At 34.5% G+C, this 24,089-nt stretch overlaps 1 protein-coding gene across 5 annotated transcripts in view; it reads right to left on the reverse strand.

Annotated features, from left to right (window-relative positions):
* The window catches only part of LOC117340594 (transgelin-like), a 33,193-nt gene extending 9,473 nt beyond the window's left edge, over positions 1 to 23,720 (reverse strand). The window contains exons 1-6 of one of the 5 annotated variants that reach the window (XM_033902356.1): positions 23,371 to 23,720; positions 17,119 to 17,160; positions 14,660 to 14,762; positions 10,061 to 10,191; positions 8,417 to 8,513; positions 7,296 to 7,433 (exon numbers count right to left, since the gene is read on the reverse strand). In XM_033902356.1, coding sequence (XP_033758247.1) covers positions 7,296 to 7,433 — 138 coding nt within the window. In that variant the 5' untranslated portion in view covers positions 8,417 to 8,513; positions 10,061 to 10,191; positions 14,660 to 14,762; positions 17,119 to 17,160; positions 23,371 to 23,720. Of the gene's footprint in view, positions 1 to 4,299; positions 5,900 to 7,295; positions 7,434 to 8,416; positions 8,514 to 10,060; positions 10,192 to 14,659; positions 14,838 to 17,118; positions 17,161 to 23,370 lie in introns of those variants that run through there. The other 4 variants (XM_033902355.1, XM_033902354.1, XM_033902357.1 and 1 more) reach the window with 4 other exon arrangements.
* Positions 23,721 to 24,089: the final 369 nt, after the last annotated feature.

A 24,089-nucleotide genomic window follows, 5' to 3' on the forward strand; every position in this document is an offset into this window, starting at 1 on the left:
TACATTTATTGTATATCAAAGCATGTTGAATTCCACAAAAATGAGACTTCTGATATCGATTACATGATAAATATCACCAGGGCTGGAAATTAATAGTGTTCTACAAAGAGGGTTTTTTGACATCGCTATTTCTCCCGATTTCTAGCTAGACGATATTCTAATATTGTATTATTGAGATAATTATGGAGCATTTTCGCTGTTTTAAGTTTTTAAGTGCTATGATGTTATATGCTGAATACTCAAGGGATTGAGCTACGAATGACCCATGTTATCATTCGGAATATCCTTATATAAATCGGAGGTTGATACAGTTTGTCCGTAATACTATGAAATCAGAAATACTCCATTTTACATCTCGTTAGAAAAGCTAATCTTTCCATTAAATTCTAGCCCTGGAACACCAGTAAATTTCACCCAACCAGGGTAATGCTCAGTATTGGCCTTTCATGAAAATCGGAATTCTATTATATAATTATTATCATATTAAATAAACTGACATGCGTATTGGTGTACATTTTAGACATTACACTAACCTTGATTATTTATTTACTCCACCATCTACACAATGTGAATTAGTACCTATCCGTTTAATAGGTCTTGTTATGACACGTCTGATATAATTCGGATTGTGATAGAAAATATAGGTATTACGCATGCGTCAACACAACATCAAATTGTCCTCAATTTCCAGATGCATTTCAAATGCTTATACAATTCACAATATATCACAATTAATGTCAAATGTTCCGCAATGATTCAATTTTTTAAATAGATCTTCATTAATCGTTGTCGTTAAAACAATCACGTGATTAGCATTTCATGCTATTTAATATGTTATTTTTTTAGTTCCTCTGCTAAATCCGAAACAGCAATGTCCGAGATATGTCGGACTGCACCGAAAGCTGTCATTCCTTTTTGACTCGCATGTCGGTTGGTTCCGTACTGTAAAGGGACCTCGGAAGAAGCACTTCGGTCAAGGTCGTCTGCACGAATATCAGCAATATGGCGGACGGCTCCAAATCCCGTCATGCCTTTCTGTGATGCATGCTGGTTACTTCCGGACTGGAGTGTTATGATGCCCTGGACCTTCCTGTGTAGCATCGTCAGCTCTAATATCAGCAATATGTCGGACAGCGCCAATCTTCATTCCCTTCTGGGAGGCGAACTTGTTTGATCCACTCTGCAAGCCGATGGTTCCATGGGACGACTTCAATTGCTCGTAGGTGAATGTCCTCTTAGCAGATTGACAAGGTCGGGATCCTGCAGTTGGACCGTTAAAACCATGTCTCTGTGCCTAGAAGGAAATAAGTATCACCTGAAACTTGTATTTCTTAGAATGTTTTATACGAATTTGTTACGTTGGTATATAATCATTAAGGAATGAAAAATGAATTCGTCTGTCACTGCGAAAATGTCGCAGATATTCTAATGTGTCTATCAGAAAGCAAATACGAGCAGTTGGAACTACGTCATTTAATACACAAAAAGCCAACACTAGAGGACATGATATTCAGAAAGATTTCATCGGCAGTACTAAAAGTCTTAATTTGGACTAATCACACTCCACTACGTTGGGAAAAAAATCCTACTTCACAAAAGGACTTTAACCAGATTCTTTGCAACTATCGAATTCGACGGGTTCATGCGTAAGGAAACACATATATAGATCGATATCTGGTATTGAATCTCCTTCAAACCAATGTTAACGAAGGTGCAATGAAAAATGATATCATGTCAAGGTAAATCTACATGTATACTACTATGATTAGAGATTAGAGACAACTATAGCTACTACTCTCAAATAAGTACTTAAACTAAAAATTGTTTTAAAGCTTACTCGATAGACGTTTTAAATCTTAAATACATTTTACTTCGGTAAGTGTACGTAGCTTATCAGAAGAATTATGTTTCTGTCAGCGTAACTATTTATTTCAAAGATTATGAGCTCCCTTTTCATCCTACAAACATCTCGGCTGTATGCGTGGACTTATATATGCTTAGCTTTTTTTTTTGCTCTGATAATATTCATGTTTTCTTTTAAAACATCTGATTTCATCAGAATGCTGCCAAAACATTAAATCGCATTCAGCACTTACTGGGTTGACTTGGTTGGAAGAGCTTTTAGGTGAATGAAATAGCTACCAAAATGACTTACTGCAGTTACATTCCCATTTCTTAATATATGTATGTTTGTGTGGTACAATGTATTTTCATAGGTTTAAATCCGAGAAAATTCACATATTTCTTACTTAAACATAATTGATAGTTTGGTTATTTCACTGTAGAGTACTGCAGTTACATGTCTCACTAAACTAGGGAGAGTTGCTACATGATAACGTATTGTTATACAAATGTAATACAGATAATCATAAGATATTCGCGAATTCATTTCATTGTATTTAGGAACTATTTTAATCCTGTTACGGATAACAAAAAACACGGCAACGTACCGTAAAGCTTGTATGTACGGATGATTGTCCAATTTCACAGAGATCAGACAACAGGTACTCATGTTTCAGGATAGAAAACTAACCAGACAACGTACTGTAGGTGATGCAAAGAGGGGTGACATATTCAGCATAATATATTGTGTTAGACTTCAAAATGTATGCGTAATTGAATGGGGTCACCAAACGCCTGCGCGGATCATGAAATCTGGCTTTTTAGAATAAATAATATCTGATACATTTTTTTAATTTTCCAAATAAAAACCAATGTTTAAACTACTGACAAGTACACGTGTTTTTAAATACTTTTCAGTGCAAAGTGAATAATGTTTTGGAAAGAAAGGAAACATATTAGAGCAGTTAGAAAAATTGGTACTTTTAATAATATTCATGGATAAATAAAACGCGTTTCATAGACAAATGTCAACCAGATGTTTTAATACGAAGTACACTGTAATAAAAACATGGATAAGATATCAACATATCCCGTAAGTATGTTCACTAAATCTATTTGCATGTCATTTGCATCTTGTGTCGTACACCACTGAAAGCTACGTGGACTAGCATACTGTCACGTGTTAAGATACTGTTTTGTTATTGCTCGTGCGCATGCGTCTATCAAGAGCATTATGCGTATTTTAGCTTAAATATAATTAATATATTAATCAGTTTAATAAAAGTTTATTTTTTATTTTATTTTCTCAAATAAACGTTTTATTGATTACAGTAGTTTTAATATATGTATATCTTGGATTAATTCAATTATCAAAAATAATATTTTACGAATGATTTGTTTGTGCAGACGTTTTTTAATTGTAAGGGGCAACAGTAGAGAATAGGACAGAAAGAGTGAAAGACGAATTGTTTTGTTTTAAGAATCGGTCGAAATACACAGGGTATTTGTTTTTAGTAAGCTATATACATCTTACTTTTCTACAGTTCTTAATTTCTTGATCTATAATCACTATATTTTATACGCATGACATAAAAAGATAAATGACATTTACATTAATAACAAAAAAATATGTGTTTGATGTCTTCTAAACGCCGTAAACCTCTGATGTTATGAGTAACCCGGATATTAGTATACATTATATACACAATGAGAGGCGACAAGAAATATGTTGATGCGAACAGCCCGCCTGATACACCTATTGCAGGATATACGTATATACAGCGATCATGTTACAACAGTTATATCAAATTGATACAATTTAAAAAACGACGACGAAACAATTTTCTTTATTACAATTATATCTTTTTGCATATTTCTGAAGTTACACAACTCACATTACCATCAGAATTGAAATACTGGAACCATGTTTGTGTCTTTACAGCAAAATATGTGTATGGTGTACAGGCGAAATATGTATCAAATGCTTACAAATGTTAATTAGATATATGCCATTTGGTCTTCATACCTGATATCCTAGTTCACATCTTCATCTGTGCACCTCTTCACGTGTTGAAAACTCACGTTATCTGATTAACTACCGAGAATTCCAAGAAAATAGTTTTTAGCCGGATTTGACCAAGTAACAATAACAGTAATCTGAATACATGGTAGCATGTTTATCAACGTTTTCAATGTGTTTTACCGTTCAAAACTAAGATTGATCTGGATATGCGTTTTGACTGTAGAAGAAAATCTACACCAATCTTAGGTAGGTTTTGATATGTATCAACATAATCGCTGAACCTATTCCCTCTTGGCAGTTTTCTGACTTCAATAACTTTCTCTCGGACACCACAGTTAATGCAGCGACTTCAACTATATTCATAAGGTGATGGTTGTTTACTTTCGAATGTGCAGATCTATATTGTATACACACAAACAACTGCTAAAAATGTATAAACATGTACATTTTCTTTATTCACAAACACAGCCACGTCGACACATTAATAAATTATAATAGAATATATGTAAAAATGTAAAAAAAGTAATTGATTTTTTATAAGATCTTATACGGATTTGAATGAACCAATTTTACATATTTTACAAGTAATTATCCTCTCATCGCTGTTAAATTGCACCATATAACACTATATATTAAATGAAAGAATTTTCACATCTCTGATACACAGTGAGTAATCTCCCCCTTGCTCCGCTAGAGGGTTCTGTCTCTGACGCGTCACTGACAATGTCTGTAGCAGAGTCAAAGGGGAAATAGCAGATGCACTGGCGTTTTTAATGGAACAGGATCCTACAGATACTTAGGAGTTACAACAATCCAGGAGGGGAGGGAAAGCACCTACGGCATCCAGATCCGGAAGGAAAGAGACGATGATCCAGTAGAAATATAGAGTAAGTCTCTAAGAAGGACGGTAAGAGCAGGAGGTTCGGTGTTTCAGTAGATATTTGGGTGGAGTTGTGCGGGTCGGTTTTTACATAGGGACGGGAAAGTACTGATGAGGTCCAATGTTCCGTATAGAGCTCAGACAGACAAAGCCAACAATAGCAAACATTGCGTAGATGTGTACACGTACATTTCATGTGATCGATCACATGATCAAACGACGTCGTTTGTATAGCTTCTGTTGGTCGTAGCTAATTGGTATAGAGAAAGTGTCTTCTGCTGACCCTTCTTGCATATCCTTTCGAAAGAGAAAATCTCATCAACTGATGAGCAACATTTTATTATGCTTAGGGTGTTTTCCTTCTTTAAAATTGAATTCAATTTCTTCTTTTGATAAATATCTATATATTATGTTGTTCACATATCCATTTCGACGTTACTGTCCATGTGTGACGATCTTGGTCTCAATTCCTCGGCCAAATCTCTAACTGGGATATCCGACACGTGCCTCTGACTTCCCATGGGGTACATTCCCTTCTGGCTGTCAAACTTGTTGGTACCATACTGGAGCGAAACAGTGTCTGAAGCTTCTCTGCATAAATCATCAGCTCTGATATCGGAGATATGGCGAACAGCACCCATGGACGTCATTCCCTTCTGGCTAGCGAACTGGTTGGTACCTGACTGCAGTTGGATCATTGTCTGACCCTCTTTACAGGCGTCGTCAGCGCGAATATCAGAAATATGACGAACAGCACCCATAGAGGTCATGCCCCTCTGCGAAGCAAATTTGTTTGTACCAGACTGCAGGCTGATGTCGCTGGCAGATCGTTGATCAAACTGATCAGCTCTGATATCGGCGATGTGACGAACAGCTCCCATGGACATCCCCTTCTGACTGGCAAAGCGGTTGGTTCCAGCTTGAAGAGTAAGCATGGACTGACCTTCAGCCACCTGGTCATCAGCCCTGATGTCAGAAATATGACGAACAGCACCCATGGACGTCATACCTTTCTGTGAGGCAAATTTGTTTGAGCCACTCTGGAGACCAATGGTACCATGACCAGACTTGAGCTGTTCATAAGAGAAGTTCCTCTTCTGAGCAGTGGTCGGCTTTGAACCAGCTGTTGGGCCGTTGAACCCATTCCTCTGAGCCTACAAGAAGTAAACAAACACTTCCGTTGTAGTAACATGGATACATGGCCGATGGAGTTGATGTTAGACGTGGTGTTACGTACAACTGGAACAAGCGGCATGTGCGTGCAGATCGATTTCATCGGGGTCAGTATCTGGGCCTGGGGGCTTCCCATCTTCTATTCTTCTATCAAAGAGAACGCGTTGCGCGTCCTTTTCTTTTTAATTTTGTGGTTTTCAAAAAAATAATAAACTAGTGGAAATTTTGGCACGTCTTTATTTCTCTAAAGTCTGCGATTTGAATTTCGATTATTTTTGTTTGCTATATACATAGATATTCCCTAGAACTCTAGAGTCTATTTTGCTTAAAGCGGTACACATAATTACTCGATACACTATACAGGATATATCTATATATATATATATATATATATACGAATGCTGTTAAGTTAACTACTTTGTGGTCAGTGGATATAGAGTCTACATTTTAACCACCTGGAGCTCACTATGATAGTAAGCATAGTGATAAACTTTGGACAAACTCCCGATGAAATCTGAGCAAAATGAAACCACAAGCTAGCATAAACGTCAGATTGTTCACATAATTCTTTATCGTATACCACAATGGCGTTCAAACACCCATTTGAATGTTCAAACTTTTCATTTTTTTTCCAAATTAATTTTGTTTTGTATCTCGCTAATGGCAAAAGGTTTTCGAAAAAAATCAATGTGATTTATATTTCCTTTTTTCTTATCTCTTTTTAATATTTTTTGATATTCGTGTATAAGAATATATTGAACAATCTGACCGTTTCTTTGACTACGTACTTACACAGATATGGATGCTGACGTTGAACACTATGACATGTAGAGCTCAATAGCACGTAAGCACGAACGAAGAAGCACGGAAGCACGAGAACAAAATCGGCTCAAGCATACTGACGCCCGAAGACAAGAAAAGTGAACTTATACAAGCAAACTGCATAGAAAGAAAAAAATGCTGATAAGCGATAGATGTGTAGAGTAATAAGTATATTAATTAGCATCTCTATTGACATTTGTGCGATCTCAAAATAACTTTTAATACATATTTAGTATTGAACTGAATAAATATTTTGTTGGTTAATTTATAATTACTGTGAACGATTCATGATAGTTCAAATTTGAGAAATAAAAAAAAATAGAATTTTCTTAGTTTATTTGAATTTCAAAACTTTTTCCCAAATTTTCGTCTATTTTCGTAAATAACAGAAATATAACCCAATTGGTTTATCATCCTTTACGAATTCCAGTTTCTAGAGATTGCACAAATGATGTCTAATATTAACATACATCAACAAGCATTTACATACATGTTACGATGCAGGGTTAGTCTACATAAGTGACTTAGCATTCCAGTATGAAAAACAAGACTTACCTCAGTTCCTACTTGAAGAATGGTAGCAATAACCATGGCCATATTACGGCCCTCGTAAAGGTCCACTGTCTGAAACAAGCTGTTATCCTTCAAACCGTAACACTTTGCACCTTTCAGGAATTTTTCAATATTTTCCATCTGAAAAATAATTGATACGACATAAGCAAATGCTAAAGGTTTATTTTCTTACATTATTGTAGATATTGTAGACCTGAAAATGTTTACCTGATCGATATGGTATTTCGCTGTAACAACTATGACGGAAATGTGAAATTTGTCAGAAAAGCATGAAAGTTCAACACAAATTTTTACTTTACAAAATAAAATTTACTTCTGGTAACGGTAAGATGACGGGGAAAATGAAAGCGGGTTAGCATTTTTTAAATTTTTTTTTTATATTATAAACAACATTGAGCCAATATGTATAAGAAGGTATTCATTAGATACGTTTGTCTTTTAAGGCAGATAAAATGTTAAATGCTTAAAATGTTGTACTTTAGGAATTAATTGTGAACTATAAAATAGGACATAATATTACAAAATGGATAAATTGTATACAAGTTTCATCACCTTAACAAATTTGAAAGTAACCAAACAGAGTTAACAGAATAACTGATACAGATCTACAGTTATGCTGTCTCTTTAATGTTTATAAGACGTCTACCTATGTATATACACGATACAAGGACTTGTTGTTTTATCTTAATACAAAACGTGACATTATGTCACGTGATGTTATTTCATTGTTATCATTGTGCCATCATCACAGTCATTTATACGTATTTATCATCAAAATTAAAATCCAAGATTAACACCGTGATTGTGATCTTTTAAGAAAATGTAATACTGCATAGTTGGTTGTGTATATTCTCGGAGGATTTTAGCTGTATTCGAGGACATTAAATATATCGCTAATTTTAATACCCACAGAGCATTAATATACTCATATACAGAGGTGTTTACTGCAGACTGAGAGTGTTTACAAGGCGTGGTTGCGCGAAACATATTTTCCCGCGGTCTAAATCCGATTAAGACGATCGCGAAATATTAGCCCAATTCCATCTAACAACTATGCAGTATTGAAGTCAATGAATTGCAATATTAAAATTTAATGTTCATACCTGCTTGAAGGCGAGTTCCGACTCATTGTATGAGGGTTTGAAGTTCTGTGCTGCTGGGGGGAGATTTGCTGTTCCTGCATATAATTTCTGCAATAATCTGAAAAAATAAGAAAGTAAAATAGAAACTAAAAAAATGATAATCTTGTCTGACCACACCTGACACAAAGGTTTATTTTAAGTTTATATGTTCATCCTCTAGTTAAAATCAGGCGTTGTATAAGCCTACCACATTTTGAGTGTGTGTGACTTTAAAATGATTTGACCTAGATTTGTACGGCGTTTGTCGTCGATGAAACAGAAGACGCTTGCGCCCAGGAACACCTGGTCCTTTTCAAGAACACTGCCAAATTGCACGCATGGTTTAAAAATATATCTTATTTACACGAAAAACTTACACCCACGGTATAGACATATATCTAATTAACACCGACATAAGGCACCCAGGGTATAGGAAATATAAACAGAAGAAAAAATAATAAAAATGTCTGAATAACTATCGCTTGCAAGAAGCGCTTGTAAGACCGAGAGTTTCATACAGAATTTACTGATGGAGTACAATTGAATTTCATCATTTCTCAATTTAAGATAGATAGAAAATGATAAGACACACGTCAGGTGGTGGTTTCGTCACTACACGAAAATATACCTTGAATTAAAATAGTATCTAAACAAACGTACTTATAAGATATAATAAGACGAGATATTTTAATTAATTTTATGTAGTTTAAATATATGTTCGTACCCTACTTTTGGGGTTTGATATTTCTTTTTTTGAGAGGACGTTAGGTATTATAATTATGTACTCACTAATATATTTTGTAATTCCGTTGTCACCAACCTATTTGCATTGGGTAGAATGTGACTTTACCTATATTTGAACTACTAGATTTCCATTGCAGGTCACGTGGATGAACTAAAAGACGCTTATATTTTCCCTTCCATGTCACTGAGTGTTATTTTCCTGGGACCATTTCAAGGATTTCATTGTAGATCTCCATTTTGCTCTTGTTTTAATGAGTTTGTGTTAGATCTATGGTGTTATTCACATGTCGGTTTCTTTATACCTTATAAAAGATTTATATTTTCATGTGATACATGTGATTGATTAATTAAAAAATATTCAATTTTTCTTGATGAAAACACAGAGAATACAGACATAATAACGAAACCATAATTTCACCTTAACATCTATGAAACGCGGACAAAATATGACCAAAAACATAGATATGAATGGAAACTCCCGAAAAGGTACAAGTGGGACAAGACTATGTGTTCTCCAAGGGTAAGCGTCTCCTCTTTTATCAATGACACCAGTCATACAAATCTAGGTCAAATCCGGTTTAAGTCACATCTCAAAATGAGAATAGGGATGGTGGCGAAGAAACAACTAGACATATCAACAAGTCTCGAACATCCCAGACTATATATTGATCATGAACTATTCCTATGGTCTTTGTGTTGTTATACTTTCCGTCAGTAGTCGACAGTTGCCATGTAAATCGTTATAATGGGAAGTACTTGGATATCGAATCAATTCCCTCCCCAATGTTCCCACTCTTTTAACAGGCAAAACTTTAGTATTCCTCTAAGACAAGCCATGTTATGACAATAAAGTAATCTACACATAACACATAAGAAACGTACTTGGTAAGTACAATGCCATTTTTTAAGTTCTTCTCCACCGCGGCAGGACCTTGTCCAATATCTTCTCCGGTCAATTCCTGGATCCAGATTCTTACTTCTGCCTCAGAGGCACTGTCGTACTTGGCTCCCAACTATAAAACGAAGAAATATTAAAAATTAACATATTACCTCCCAAAAATGTCACAATCAATATTATTTAATATGCACATCGGTTTTTAACAAATGAAACAAACCCTCTTAATGAAACATTGTCGTCTGCTTTTGTTTTGACACAAAAATCCACCCTCTTGCTATGCAGTGATGGATTTTGGTGTTACCAAAACCGTTTATCTTGTGTTATTTCTGGGAATGCATTGTTGTCATTGGCGACCAACACACCTGTTTAAAATATGTTCATGGCCCCCATGGTCTTCGAGATAAAGAGGTCCGACTGTAGTAAAATGATACATATGACGCCTGTGGTCGTTAAGTGTGACTAATAACAGTATGTCTAGTATACTGCAATCGTAAGTATATTGACGCACTCAAGTTCTAGCGCTAATTTGAATTAAACAAGATTAGCGTTATGATGAACTTGCGCTACAACAATATATACATATTTCAGCAATCATTATGACTTGACGATTTGGTATTATTGGCATTCCTAATTCCGCCAGTTACCTTTGTTACCCCAAACCCTGATAACTGAAAATTCTGCTTTAAACGCTATATAAAATGTAGTCGGCTACCTCGGGATATCTCGAATCACTGACAAATATGTTGTAAATGTCCAATATAAACGTAACAAAATTTCAGTACCGAACCATACTTAATGTCCACACTGCTTTTATATTTACAAACATGTTCAATTTGACTTAAGATACCAAGTACAACAAGATCAATATCAAGAGTAAGCAGGACTATTATATGAACTGAGTGAGAAGGGATTTCGGTATTCAGTATGCTAAATGACCGTTTCCGCACACGGATATTCAATTTCGTTCATTGAAATATCAACCATGTAGCAGATTATTCTATAGTACACTGAATATATTCCAAAGCAAGGTTGTGAGTGTAGCGTAATGTACGCAGAACATATCTGGCATACAGTACAGTACATATATATTAGCAACACTATGAAAACGTAATTGGAATTGAGTTTATATCTGAAAGTGGGCTATAAAAATAAGAACTCCATATTACAAAATAATGGTGTACTATAGTTTATTGTGAGATTTGTTTGACTAGGTATCAAATGATTTGCTTTCAAAGAAGCCATAGATGTTTCATATGAAAATAAGCAGCGGGAGAAGAAGAGAAACTTGTAATCACCTGGCCAGCCAGTCTATAGACTGTAGGGAGGGCCTATATTTGGCCGGCCCGTTATCTGGAGGTAGGCTACTGTTTCTGCCTCAGCGATAACAATATTGTACGGTGTGGGAGATTCTTGGCTCGTAGCCAGGTATTTACAAGGAAGCCTTGTGTGGATTGGGAGGCGGAGATATCATGTTGATATGGCGGGTGAGAGAGCAGGCACCGACATTTTGTCAAGTAATACAACGAATGTTCTGGAGAAAATCTGTATTTACGTTGTTTTGCTTTCCTTACCACAGGGAAGTAATTCAAAACAACGTCAATTCAAGGTGACATTCGCTATCCATCTTTCGGACGTAAAAATATACTACATTTAAAATGATATTACATTAAAAATGATATATACAAGGAATAAAACCAATTTATCTCGCAGGGATGATAAGGATGTTCCAGATTTTTTAGGGATAAGCATAATGCAACGGAGTTTTGGTAGACATGTGTGAGTATGTATCTTTATCAATCACGTGACTTATTGATGACAAAAACATTATTGGTACGGTTCAGTTATTGCTGTCATGAACCCCCGAAATATGCTATATATCATAAAAGCTGTATGAATAAACAAATAAGGAGCGTGAACATAAATTCCATAAGACAATGGATAACAGTAATATATACAAGATAATATCATCACAACAATTAAACTGATACAGCAGTTATCATCAAACATCAATATAAACAAATTGCGTTTGACAAAAGAAATCAAAATTGCAATGATTGATGGAACAATGAAAAAAAGTTATTATAAATATAACAAGCTATATGAGACAATGCAGCCTTCTAAAGAAGCAAATAGAATAAAATTATAAACGGACGTTTTACAACTAAAATCAATGAACCGAGAAAAACAACTACTTCGCAAATGTTAATAAGAAACAACATAGGTTGCTTGCATACTTGAAATAATCGCAATATTGCTTTTGAAACTGATTTTTAGCATTCATTAATTCTGGTATAAGTATTGAATATTGAAGTAATATGAGTTACGGCATTCAATGGGTGACACTAGATATGTTAGTTCTCGAATATATGTTATATGTACTATGGTGAGTGATATAACTACTAGGGTCATTAAGAATAAGTGGTAGTATTGGGATGAGCTTGATATAAGAGAAGCCTATTGCTTCGATGAGTATTGAGGTTATAAGGCTACAGTGATTTCAAAGTAGGGAGGATATAGAACTTTGGCAATTTCGAGATGATAATGGTGTGGGTCAGTTCGAGAATGAGGGATCATCGATGATGCATATTTTTAATCTGATAAGAAAAAAAGTAATTAAAAATCTTACATTCTCTAGCATGTGAGAAGCATTATGTTGATATGATGATGAAATTCTACTGATTCCTGAATCTTCCATCTACACTTATATCTATAATATCTATATCAAATAACACATTTGTAGCTGTCGTTTCTAACCAGAAGGTGTACCATAATATATTAGTGTATTTGTATATGAATTTTGAACTTTCTGTATGTTATCCTTATTATAACTGACAGTTCATGAAACGAGAGTGAGGCAGATAATTCCCACAATTATCAGAGGAATGTCGGCTATTCCTGTAGAAGTTATACACTTGAAGACTGCTAGTAGTATTTACATAGACCTTAAAATACACACGTTAAACGATGAGTCACTCTCATAGAGATGCATTATATCTATACCAGCCATGACGTCATACTTTCAGGAATTTTACGCACCAGTTGCTGGGCAGCTGTTCCTATGTATAAACAAGATACGGGGTTCTACTCAGGAAATGAGATAAATGTCTACATCTCTTAATTTAAAGTGAGAGGAAGCTTGCTGTGTAAGGCTGCCTATAAAGATAACATGCACGTTTTTTTCTATACTAAACCATGCAGTTCTGCTTCTATGTCGATGTCGAATCTCTCAGGATTGTTATATATACAAGTATATATATATATTCTGTATGTAAGTTATTGTTCTTATATATATGAAAGTCTTTTCTTATATAAAAGAAAACTTGTTTGACTTTTGTTCAGTTTAATACAATAGATATATATATATAAGTTATTGAACAACGAAAGTCTTGAATGAAACAGATATATCCTAAAATTTATCTTTATTTTTGAAGAAAAAAAACAACTGATGTTTTCTCCTGGTTATTTCAATCTTGGGTCTACACTAGTTCAGATGCCTAATAGATACGCTATGGGAACATGCTTACTCCCGACCTACCTAATGAAGATTGAAGTGTTATCTACTCTCACACTAACTACTTAAATACTGCACCAAAAGTACATTTCGTGACGTCACTTTTGAGTCTGGTTTCCTAGGTGATTAACTACTCATATATCTGAGTATTGCACATGCGTAATGCGCATCAGGCAAATACCCTTTTCGAAGCAGACATATCTCGGTGGAGGGAAATGGTTGATAAATTTCGTCTTGAATTCTGCCGTTCAACAACCTTTTCAGTCGCCTGTCAGTAGAATGGGTTATAGAGAGAAAAAGTTATTAAAGGGTGACGGCATCAGGATGTAGGGCTGATGGACTGAATTTCAACGTTTCCTTAATATCAACCAATGACAGTGAAATGTGACAAAATATTATTAGAGTTTCACGAAACGTTGGGCAACAAAATTTGCTTATCACCATAACTTGATAAAACATTTTGATGTAGTAAAAAATTCCACCTTGTCGTATCAATTCACTTTGTCAATGGTTTGATAAAGGTCACGTTTAATAATCAAGTCGTTTGTCGGTGAAGTGGTCGGAACCCTATTTATTGATCTAAGTGTGCATTTGCAAACCTGATTTACTTGAGTTATTGATTAATAAACATACAAACATATTGTTAGTAAGACATGTATAGAATGTGAAATAAAAAATAACAGTAAAATAAGCTGGTAATGATGAGGGTTTACACAGAAAGCAAATAACGTGAACCATACCTGTCAACAAAAACATAAATAGTGATAATGATTACTTCAGCGGCAAATCCATACAAATCAACGAACGATAACTCCATATCAACATTAATCAACGAACGATAACTCCATTAAAACAAAGAGCATAAAACAGCTGAAAAGGAAACGGTTGATTCGTGCCCAATATCAACATGTTAAAACAATATGTTTATAAAAGTCAGTGTTGATTTAAAGATTGTTATGAACTACAGGCGCATTACATTGCATTGTGTTGTATAACAGGTGCTGAATGTTTCTAAATATTATAATAAAGGGAAGCTGTTTGTTATGTCAATATACACGTGATAAAAACCTACACGATGGTTTGGTCTCTCTCAAGATTCACCATTGCATGACTAGCCATCTTAAAGCTACAGTTCAGCTGTCGATATTGACCTTCTCAGACAGTAAGATAACCATCTGAAAGATGTGAAGAAGAACTTTCTGAGAATGATCCCTGTCTCAGTATCTCAAAAATCACTTTTAAAACTTCAGTTTTATTTTCGTGTGTTTAAAGTTTCTGTTCTAATAAAACAATGTTCTTTTTAAATCTATGTTATTAATGTATAAGGTTTTTCTTTTTGAAAAAAACCGTGAAATTTGTAGTCACTGAAACAAGGATGAAGCGGAGACATTGAGTTGAAATAGACATGACTGGGTCAAAATGGAGCCAAATTTGTTTCATTTTATTTTAATTTGGAATGAACATAATTTTAGACATTTTGCTTGATTTTTAGAAAATAAAAGATTAAAGATTACTTTATCCAATTGACTGATTAGAGTAAAACAACATCGATCAAATGATTATCTGATTGTGTGGGTGTAAGACATGTACACATATGCACATATATGTACTAAACATGTGTATATATACACACATATGCGTATTTAACATGTGTACACGTGTACATTTGATTTAAACAGTAGCAAATAAAACAACAAAAATGATATTTCGACAGCTGAAAACAAAGTTGACCCAGTTATCTCCACAGAAAAAGCATTGGTTAAAACAAGGCTACATAAATACCATTGCAATGAATCTTCGTCAATATGAATTGATAACTTTAATTTTCATCTATGGCAGAAAAATATAAATGAGTTGCAATAGTATTTAAAGCCCTCAAAAATTATTAGCTTTATTATATGAAATATATTTCGCAGAAAAGAGAAGAGTACAAGAGAACAAGATGATACATCTCAGCAACAGCTTTAGCAAACATACATGTTTGAAGTTATTTACGATTATTGATCAGACAATGAAACTGATAAGCAATTCATTATTATATGCTGTTATACACCTCATTTACATCACGTGCACAACACAATTTAAGCAAATATCGCCATAAAAGACTAATAAGACGAAAAACATCATTTATTATTTGTGTATAGTCAAAAGTAACTGCGGCAATTAGTTAAGTTGATATTTTTCTTGTGTAGATCTTAAGGTTTTTGTAAAAATATTGTTGTGGACGTGTTATGAAGTACATTGAAAGCTACATAATATCCTAATTTTGACAAATAGAAATTGTTATCAGAAAAGCAATGATACATTCATTGTAGAAAACACATAGTAGTATAAAGTTCATACATACGTTACATCTGGAAATGAATGCACATATATACATATAGAATACATATGTTAGTATGTCATGCTCATACATTTGGACAACAGTAACATTGGCCCAGAATGGTTGTGACAATCTTATCACGAGATGATAATCTTGTACATTATAAATGCTTAATACAAATTTATTATCTTCATTAAAGGGAGGGGTTTCGTCAAAATTGTACTGATTTCGGTAATTACAGATACAAAATTCAAGTTTGTAACCGTAGCCAAATGTTGCATAATCATTGTATAACAATGATATCGAATTCTAAACATTAATTTGATATTTGGAAATATTGATCAAAAACTGTCTGTGAACCTCCGAAAATTCTGTTTCTTTGTCAAGCAATAGGCTAACACATCTAAACGATCTTAAATTTTGTGTTAAGCATTGCACAACCGGGCCATTGAGGACTGGTAACACACAACAAGTTCGTTTGGAAATAAGAAAACACAACAGGACCAGGATCCTATGCTGGAGGTGTAGGTGTAGTGTAGGGGTGTAGACAGGGTGTGGACAAATGATGAAACTAGCTGAAACTACACTATACATTAATTAATTATTAACAATTTAGTTATTTGTCAGTCATGGAAGTTACACTTTTTTCTTATAAGAAATAGCAATGCATGTTTGTATGAACATTATGATTATCATTGATGTGCATTGCGTAGATGAAGCATTATAGATATAAATACAGATTTCTTTATCAATCCAGATCATTAAGCTATGTGTAATAGGACAGTCTCTTCTCGATACAATAGGGTCAATAGGTGTATGACCCTTTGTGGACAGATCTATAAATAGTCCACTGTAATGGGCCTAATCCTGGTACCACATTAATGTTATTTAGGGAGACAGTGTCAATCAGTCAATGGTAGACTTATGATGTGGAATATTAAATCGTAATTGCTCATTTCAACCGAGGAGGCTTGCTAGGATTCAGGAAGGAAAACATAATGGGGGCTCTATTTTTGAAACAAGAGTCACAATTCTGGATCGAACTTCATTATGTTAGGATTTCAGGATATGGTGTGGAAATTATATGTAAATAATATGATAAAAATCACAAACTAGGACTGGTCATAAATTGGGACGGGTGGGCGACTTGGGATTCAGGCCTCCTTCAGGATATTGTGGATCGAGGTGGGGCTAATACACTTTGTTACCTTCTGTTTGATAATTTTTATCGCATATAGAACCTGTGTTTCCTGTAAAAAGCACATAAAACATCAAAAGCAAACATCGACATAATAATTAGGCAAACAGACATTTTCTAGAACATCACCTAGCGTAAGCTACCATGCAAACCCTATCATAGTTCACAAACATAACGTTGCATTTCCCTATTAAATATGTAGAAGAGGAAAATAGAGATAAACAACAACAGGAAAAAGAAGAGAAACAGAGAGAAAAAATGAAGAGAAGTAACGAGAGAGATATGAAGAGAAACAGCAACAGGGAAATGAAGAGAAGTAACGAGAGAGATATGAAGGGAAAGAACAAAAGGAAAATGGAGAGAAGCAACAGAAGAGAAACAGAGAAAAAAAATGAAGAGAAGTAACGAGAGAGATATGAAGAGAAACAGCAACAGGAAAATGAAGAGAAGTAACGAGAGAGATATGAAGGGAAAGAACAAAAGGAAAATGGAGAGAAGCAACAGAAGAGAAACAGAGAAAAAAAATGAAGAGAAGTAACGAGAGAGATATGAAGAGAAACAGCAACAGGAAAATGAAGAGAAGTAACGAGAGAGATATGAAGAGAAAGAACAAAAGGAAAATGAAGTGAAACGAACAGATGAGAACAAAGCCGACGATATAGAAAAACAGAACAAATTGAGACAAACAGGATGAATCGTCTCAGAAAAGATTGAAATCTTCGAATTGAACGTTACAATGTGAACTATTTTGTAATTAGCAGACATCAATGCAAGTCAAACAAGAATTTGTTCCTATTATTTAACCAGTGTTGTGATATTTTATTTCGAAAATTTGTAGCATCTGAATTGATTCATGACGTACATAATGTGTATTCTTGTTTGACCTAGATATATTACAGCATTAAACGAGTTTTTCCATGCACATGAAGCTGTGAGAGAGCAACAAAGATAGCGTACTCATCCACATCATAGCGTTACGGAGGTAGTTCTTAACCATTTCATATCGCTCTTTCTGAGAAAAGGTACCATCATATTGTTAAATACCTACTTAATTATTTAATCCATTGTTATTAAAATAAGTGTGTTAACCATAACTGATTTGATATCCGCATAATTAAATAAAATGCCAATATCCGTACTGAATCATCCTTATTCTATAATTGTATATATACAAGGACAGAATGTCCCAGAGTCCGTAAAGGCATACAAACCGGCTACGTACAGTGTACAAGAAGCGGATCACTTATAGAGGATAATCGAACAATAACATGTCATATATTCACAGTAAGCACACAAGCAAGAACTACAGAGTGGAGCAGAACATGTTACGTCATAGAAGCACGTGTGTGAGTTATTACGTAAGTGAGGCCAATTTTCCTTATAACCATTGCCCATAGACCAATTCTGGCATAAACTGTTGATCACGTCGTCACTAGACGGAAAAAAGGTTGCCGAACAAATATCTCGGCCGATTTCCATGCTGTGAATAAAAAACGCCGTTTCAATTGGCGAATACTGAATGATATTGCGACTTTTTTCAGATGTTATCGAATGTTGTTTTATCTTTTTTATTTCATTTTTTCAGTTTTGCAATTCTAGCGAATAGCATAATGAAAATTGGCTTAACATGAATATATAGTTGTATTTTCAAGGCGAAAAAGCGAAGCAGCCCTCTTCACAAGCAGCAGATCTGTAGATGAATGCATTAAACTAAATATATGGTACATTATTCATTAGCCATGTAAATATGAGAATATGCAAGCTTGCAATAAATTGGGTTATATGTTGTGTGTGTTTATCATAAGGAGAAAGGCCTTCACCTTGTACAGTAAGTATATATATATATACATTGCAGGCGGTGATAATGTTGTCATGTGTTGTCAATTTGGTGTAAAGTACGACGCGAGTGCTATCCCCCATCAACACGTGCGCCAGTGGCTGTAGCGCGTGGCAAATAATTGAGTGTATAATTTGTGATCATGTTTTACACGTGTGTTTAATCAAAACATGAAGGGGTGAGTTCCCATTAACGTCCAAAACTGTGTGTGGGACAAGTGAAATGGCAAATAGTGTACCCCGGTATAATTTTTCTGTTTTAATCGTTAAAGCTAAATAATACGTTGCTATAGTAGATCACACTCTGTAAGAAAATGTCTTCTGATGATTAACATTGTTCTTTATGCCCCTGAATAATTACCTATGCCTTAATATCATTTCTAATATCAGATGCTATATTTAACAGTGGCATCATGTAAGTTCGAGATTAACATACGCGCTGAGTAATATATATTTATCATTATCATTGTGTTTATTGTATTCTATTGTTGTTTGAGATATTGTTACACTTCTTCCTTCACACCTTACGAGACAAACATGTCAGATGTAAACAACATCGGAGGGGCAGAGTTATGAACTATGGATTCATTCTGTGAACTCGGTGAGGTTTCCTGGATGATGAACAGTTTTATTATAACCAGATGCGGCGCTTATCTGAAAACAGTTTCATCCTCCCCAAGTTTAACTTCTCGCCAAACTCGTAATAACCTCATTACGTGATATTAGATTAACTGCTTAAAATAAATAGCATGAAATTGCATTGCACGAGAAGGCCAAACGAGGTCAACAAATGGAAATAACCTGAAGAAGATAATATTATATAAAATGTTATACTAGGGAAATTGTTTCGCGTGTTTTGTAGACATGTCGGAGACCTGAACCTTGACCTTGAAACAATTTTATTTACTTTATTTGTGCGGAGAAACAGAAGGTACGAAATCAATCACATGTATATGTTATGGAAAAAACTGATAAATACCAATCTAGACTAACTTCTCTTCTAAAAAAAATAGATAAAAATATTTGGGAGATATTTTTTTTCCAGCTAAGTAATACTACTAACGATAACTTAACATGGTCTTAGTAGTGCTTAGAATGTTATCCATGAAAAAGTAAAAAGAAAAAAAGTTATTTGTCTTCTGAATTGATAAAAAAAAAATGTTATGAACTGCTTGGAGTGATGAAAATTGTGCTGACAGAATAATTCCCCGTCTGATATAGCAAAGGCATACATAACAGATAATGGTACAGGTTCTTGGCAGCAGACAATAGAATGGTAATTGGTGTTTGTTTCTATCATTACCAGAAGTTTCTAGTTAGGGTGTATGTATATGTGTAATGTCAGGTGATGCCAAAGCCACATACAGTTTATGTTTACCTTCTCCCTACCTGTTTGTTCTGTTTCTCGTTAATAAACACTGATTGTGAGGGGTACACAAGGGGTTTCCAAAAATTCAATAAATAGGATAATATAAAGATATTTTCTTTAATCCTTACAATTGCCACAACAAGAGCTTTCTTAGTCTATACTATGTTCCTTTTCAATGTGGTGAATAATTTAGAATATTTTGTGTAATAAAATGTATTTGTTACCCCAATTGGGCCCCGCTAAGGCTCCAGGTAGGATAGATCAAAACTGGATGTATCTGACAGCCAACTGCTGGTATATATTACCTAGGATATACCTACATGTACAGTTGGCATGGCATTACCATGCCAGCTGACGTGGTGTTGCTATGGCAACAGAAAGTGGATCTTTTATCTCGAATTTTGCTGATTCTTCAAGGTATCCATTTTACCTTCAAAGTGTTTTCAACTCTATGGTTGGTATTACTGATAAAACATCAAGAAATATTAAGATTTTTATACGATACGAGATACAAAAACACTTAAGTTTAGGCAGAAACCATGAAAACATCCACTCTGTTTTGTCAAAAGGAGAAAAGTGTTTTAATATGATATAAAAATTAAATAAAATGAAGTGGTAAAATAACGTTAAAAGTGAGATGTTATTTCAATACATATGTACTAAAATAATGTTGATGATGATAATAGTTTTTTGTAAGGTATAGAAAATGTACAATAGGTTTTTGTAAAGTATAGATGATCTATAATAGATTTTTTGTAAGGTACAGATAAAAAATATCAGGTATTGTCTTTGCAATGATTTAGTCAGTGATGAAATATATATGGTAATTGTATGCAGATAATACAGGTCAGTTTTTCGACTTATTAACTCCATCCCATAGTACAAATTTGGTATTTTTTAAAGGTTTTTATTTATCTCTGAGGACATACTAAAAGGTTCGAAAAATAGATACACATTCAAATTAACTTAACAGAGGAGGTATGAATATATTACGATCTGTTGAAATCTGTTAAATTTCAGGTTACCCATAAGGTTTATATATATATCTGTTTCTCGCATGTAGATTTTATAAAGGGCTGTAAATGATTACCACAATGTTTAATGCATGATTATATATGTTATTGAAGATTATGTTTGTTGTGATATTTATGTGATATAAGGAAATATTAATAATATTGCTTTTGTGGGACATGAGTAACATGTATTAGAGTTTTACTTCAGTTTAAGTATAGACATGTATGACATTAATCAGACATATGATGCAGGATTAGTTAATCATTTAAGTTGAAGGGTTTCAGGAAATCCAAACATGGCACTATAAATTAATCATCGTATGTATAATATTATAATGTATAGTGTATATAAAATGTAAGTGCAGTTGGCCTTGAAGTTTAACTTTGTCCATAAATACTACAGTGTACTTGACCTATGTTGTATAGCATGTTTTCGCCGTCACGTTTCCTGAGTGCTGTATGGAGATAGTTTAATGACTTCGTGAGTCCATGTTGGCAGGGATTAGGTATAATCATGCTTCAATTCGCTTTATTTATTATATATGAAACTTTGTAATTTTATACTGATCATGTAATATTTTGAATAAGATTCGTGAAACAGTAGACAGAGGTATTTTTAGAGTCCCTATTTGGTACAAGTGAGTGTAAATCTAAAAATAGTTAAATACATGCGTGCAAACAAAAAAGTGCTGAGTATGAAATATTTCAAGAATTCGTCATATTAAATATATCTCCCTCCTTAGAACCCCATTAATTACTGAACTATGTTTATCTTCGAATAAATGTACCAGACACTAGAAACCCGGTTATCACAAAAACGAAATCATGTGGAGTAAAAAAATCAGACGAAACGAAATGACTTGTAACATGATCGTTGTGCTTGCAATGCGGGCTTCCATTGGTAGAAACCCAAGCCGTTGGGCTATTTTTAGAAATGCGCGAGAAAAAGGGGTGAAGCAATTTGTTAGCCTTCATATAGATACACTCGGGTATCAAGTTACAAAGAAAGGCTGGGTTTAGATTGTTCCGGGTCGAAAATTGACAAAACACCGCTTATGAGTAATTCTTGGCGTTCTGGAATGCAATTCCGATTGGATGACAACGAGTTCCTATGACAGGGCATTCGAACTTCTCTTTAGAACCCATGAAAATATGAAATGTATCCATGGGGAATCTACCTGAAACAACTGTAACACCTGCAATGGCGACGTTTTAACTACGATGTTGTGAATTATCATTATTGTCTTCAAAGTTACTGTATGATCGATAAATTACCTAACAAATAACAGAAAGGTTCATAGTTTAACTGTATGTTTAGATATTCGATATCTTCTGTAAGAATTTAGTTTGAATTGGGAGGAAGTCAGATGAAATGTAGATCTTAAGTGTATAGAAACATATAAATATCAGTATTTCAGATATCCCTATGATATTATTATCTTCCGATATATAGAGTATACGTTAAACGTAGATTCTATCTGTTGTCGTATATAAGTATAGTACTTCGCCCAGGAATGTTTTGAATGCCTTAAGTGGCCCTGCTTTAGTGTAGCGGATCAGGTTACACCCGGAAGTTAATTCGCCTGTCAAAATTATACATACTTTTGTCTATCGAGACCTTTAACACAAGTTATTTACTTTAAATTTGACCTTGTTGATGTGTTTTCTGTATATTTTACTGTTTCTACTTAAATTTGTTTTGTGTCCCGAGATTTGTACGTGTTACTATATATATATTTCCCCTATACTGATTTATATAGAACGGATAATTGTATGTCTGAAATAAGTGATATACGTATTCATTCGGTGAATCTACCATCGCACAGGGAAATAAATCCTTGATTTGTTTGAATCTTTGACGCTGAAATAAAATAACGATACAAAAAAGAGAAAATGTATCCGGACCTGAAAAAAACCCTCATCGAAACAAATTAATAAAACAAAAATGAAAACCATAAAAGCACATTCAGTTTTAAATAGCAGACAATGAATTATTAATAAAATTCTCTTAACATATAATTAACATAACTAATATAATCCTTACCTTGCTGGTGAGAGCGCGGTCCATTCCCATGGGTTTCATACGGTCAGACATGGTGACAAGTTTTGTGTTTTAAGTTACACAAGAAAATGTGAGGTATAAACTAAATAGCAAGGCGGTTCTGGAGCCGGACTTTTGTAACTACTGAAGGTCTATGTGGCCTTCCTTTTATACGGATCGGTGGTATCCCCCTGAAGCAGACAGTGAACACTAGAGGAAATGTGTTGGTGCAGACACAGAAATCCCCTTGTGCTTTACTTCCGACCACCAAGCGTACACTCACACACTGCTGTAGAAAGACTGGGACGAACCGAGAGATGATGCAGAGGCTGTGCGGTTACCAAGGAATCAGTTACATAGCTAGGTGGCAGCACCAGTCGTTGCTGCTACATCTCTAGCATCCCAAAACATCTCTTACACCAACGCTATCCGATTTCATTAACGCATGCCTTGTCCAAATTTGTACACAACTTTACCCATGTGATTTGGTGCTTGGATCAGTTGCCATGGTGAAGCCAAACTAATATAAAGTTTTAGCCAATCAGCGTTTAGGATAACTTTTTATTCTAAGTATCTTCATGATTTCCTGCTTTTCATTTCTCCGAGTCGCTATGGCTCTCAGACTTAGTAAGTGTTCCATAGCACTTGTGCCAACAGAGCCGGAGAATCGAGACCGGAAAACAAGTCGGTTTTTAGTTTGTAAGGGAAGTGCATTCCGCTGG

Source organism: Pecten maximus, chromosome 13 (assembly GCF_902652985.1).
Source record: "Pecten maximus chromosome 13, xPecMax1.1, whole genome shotgun sequence".
Taxonomy (NCBI): Eukaryota; Metazoa; Mollusca; class Bivalvia; order Pectinida; family Pectinidae; genus Pecten; species Pecten maximus.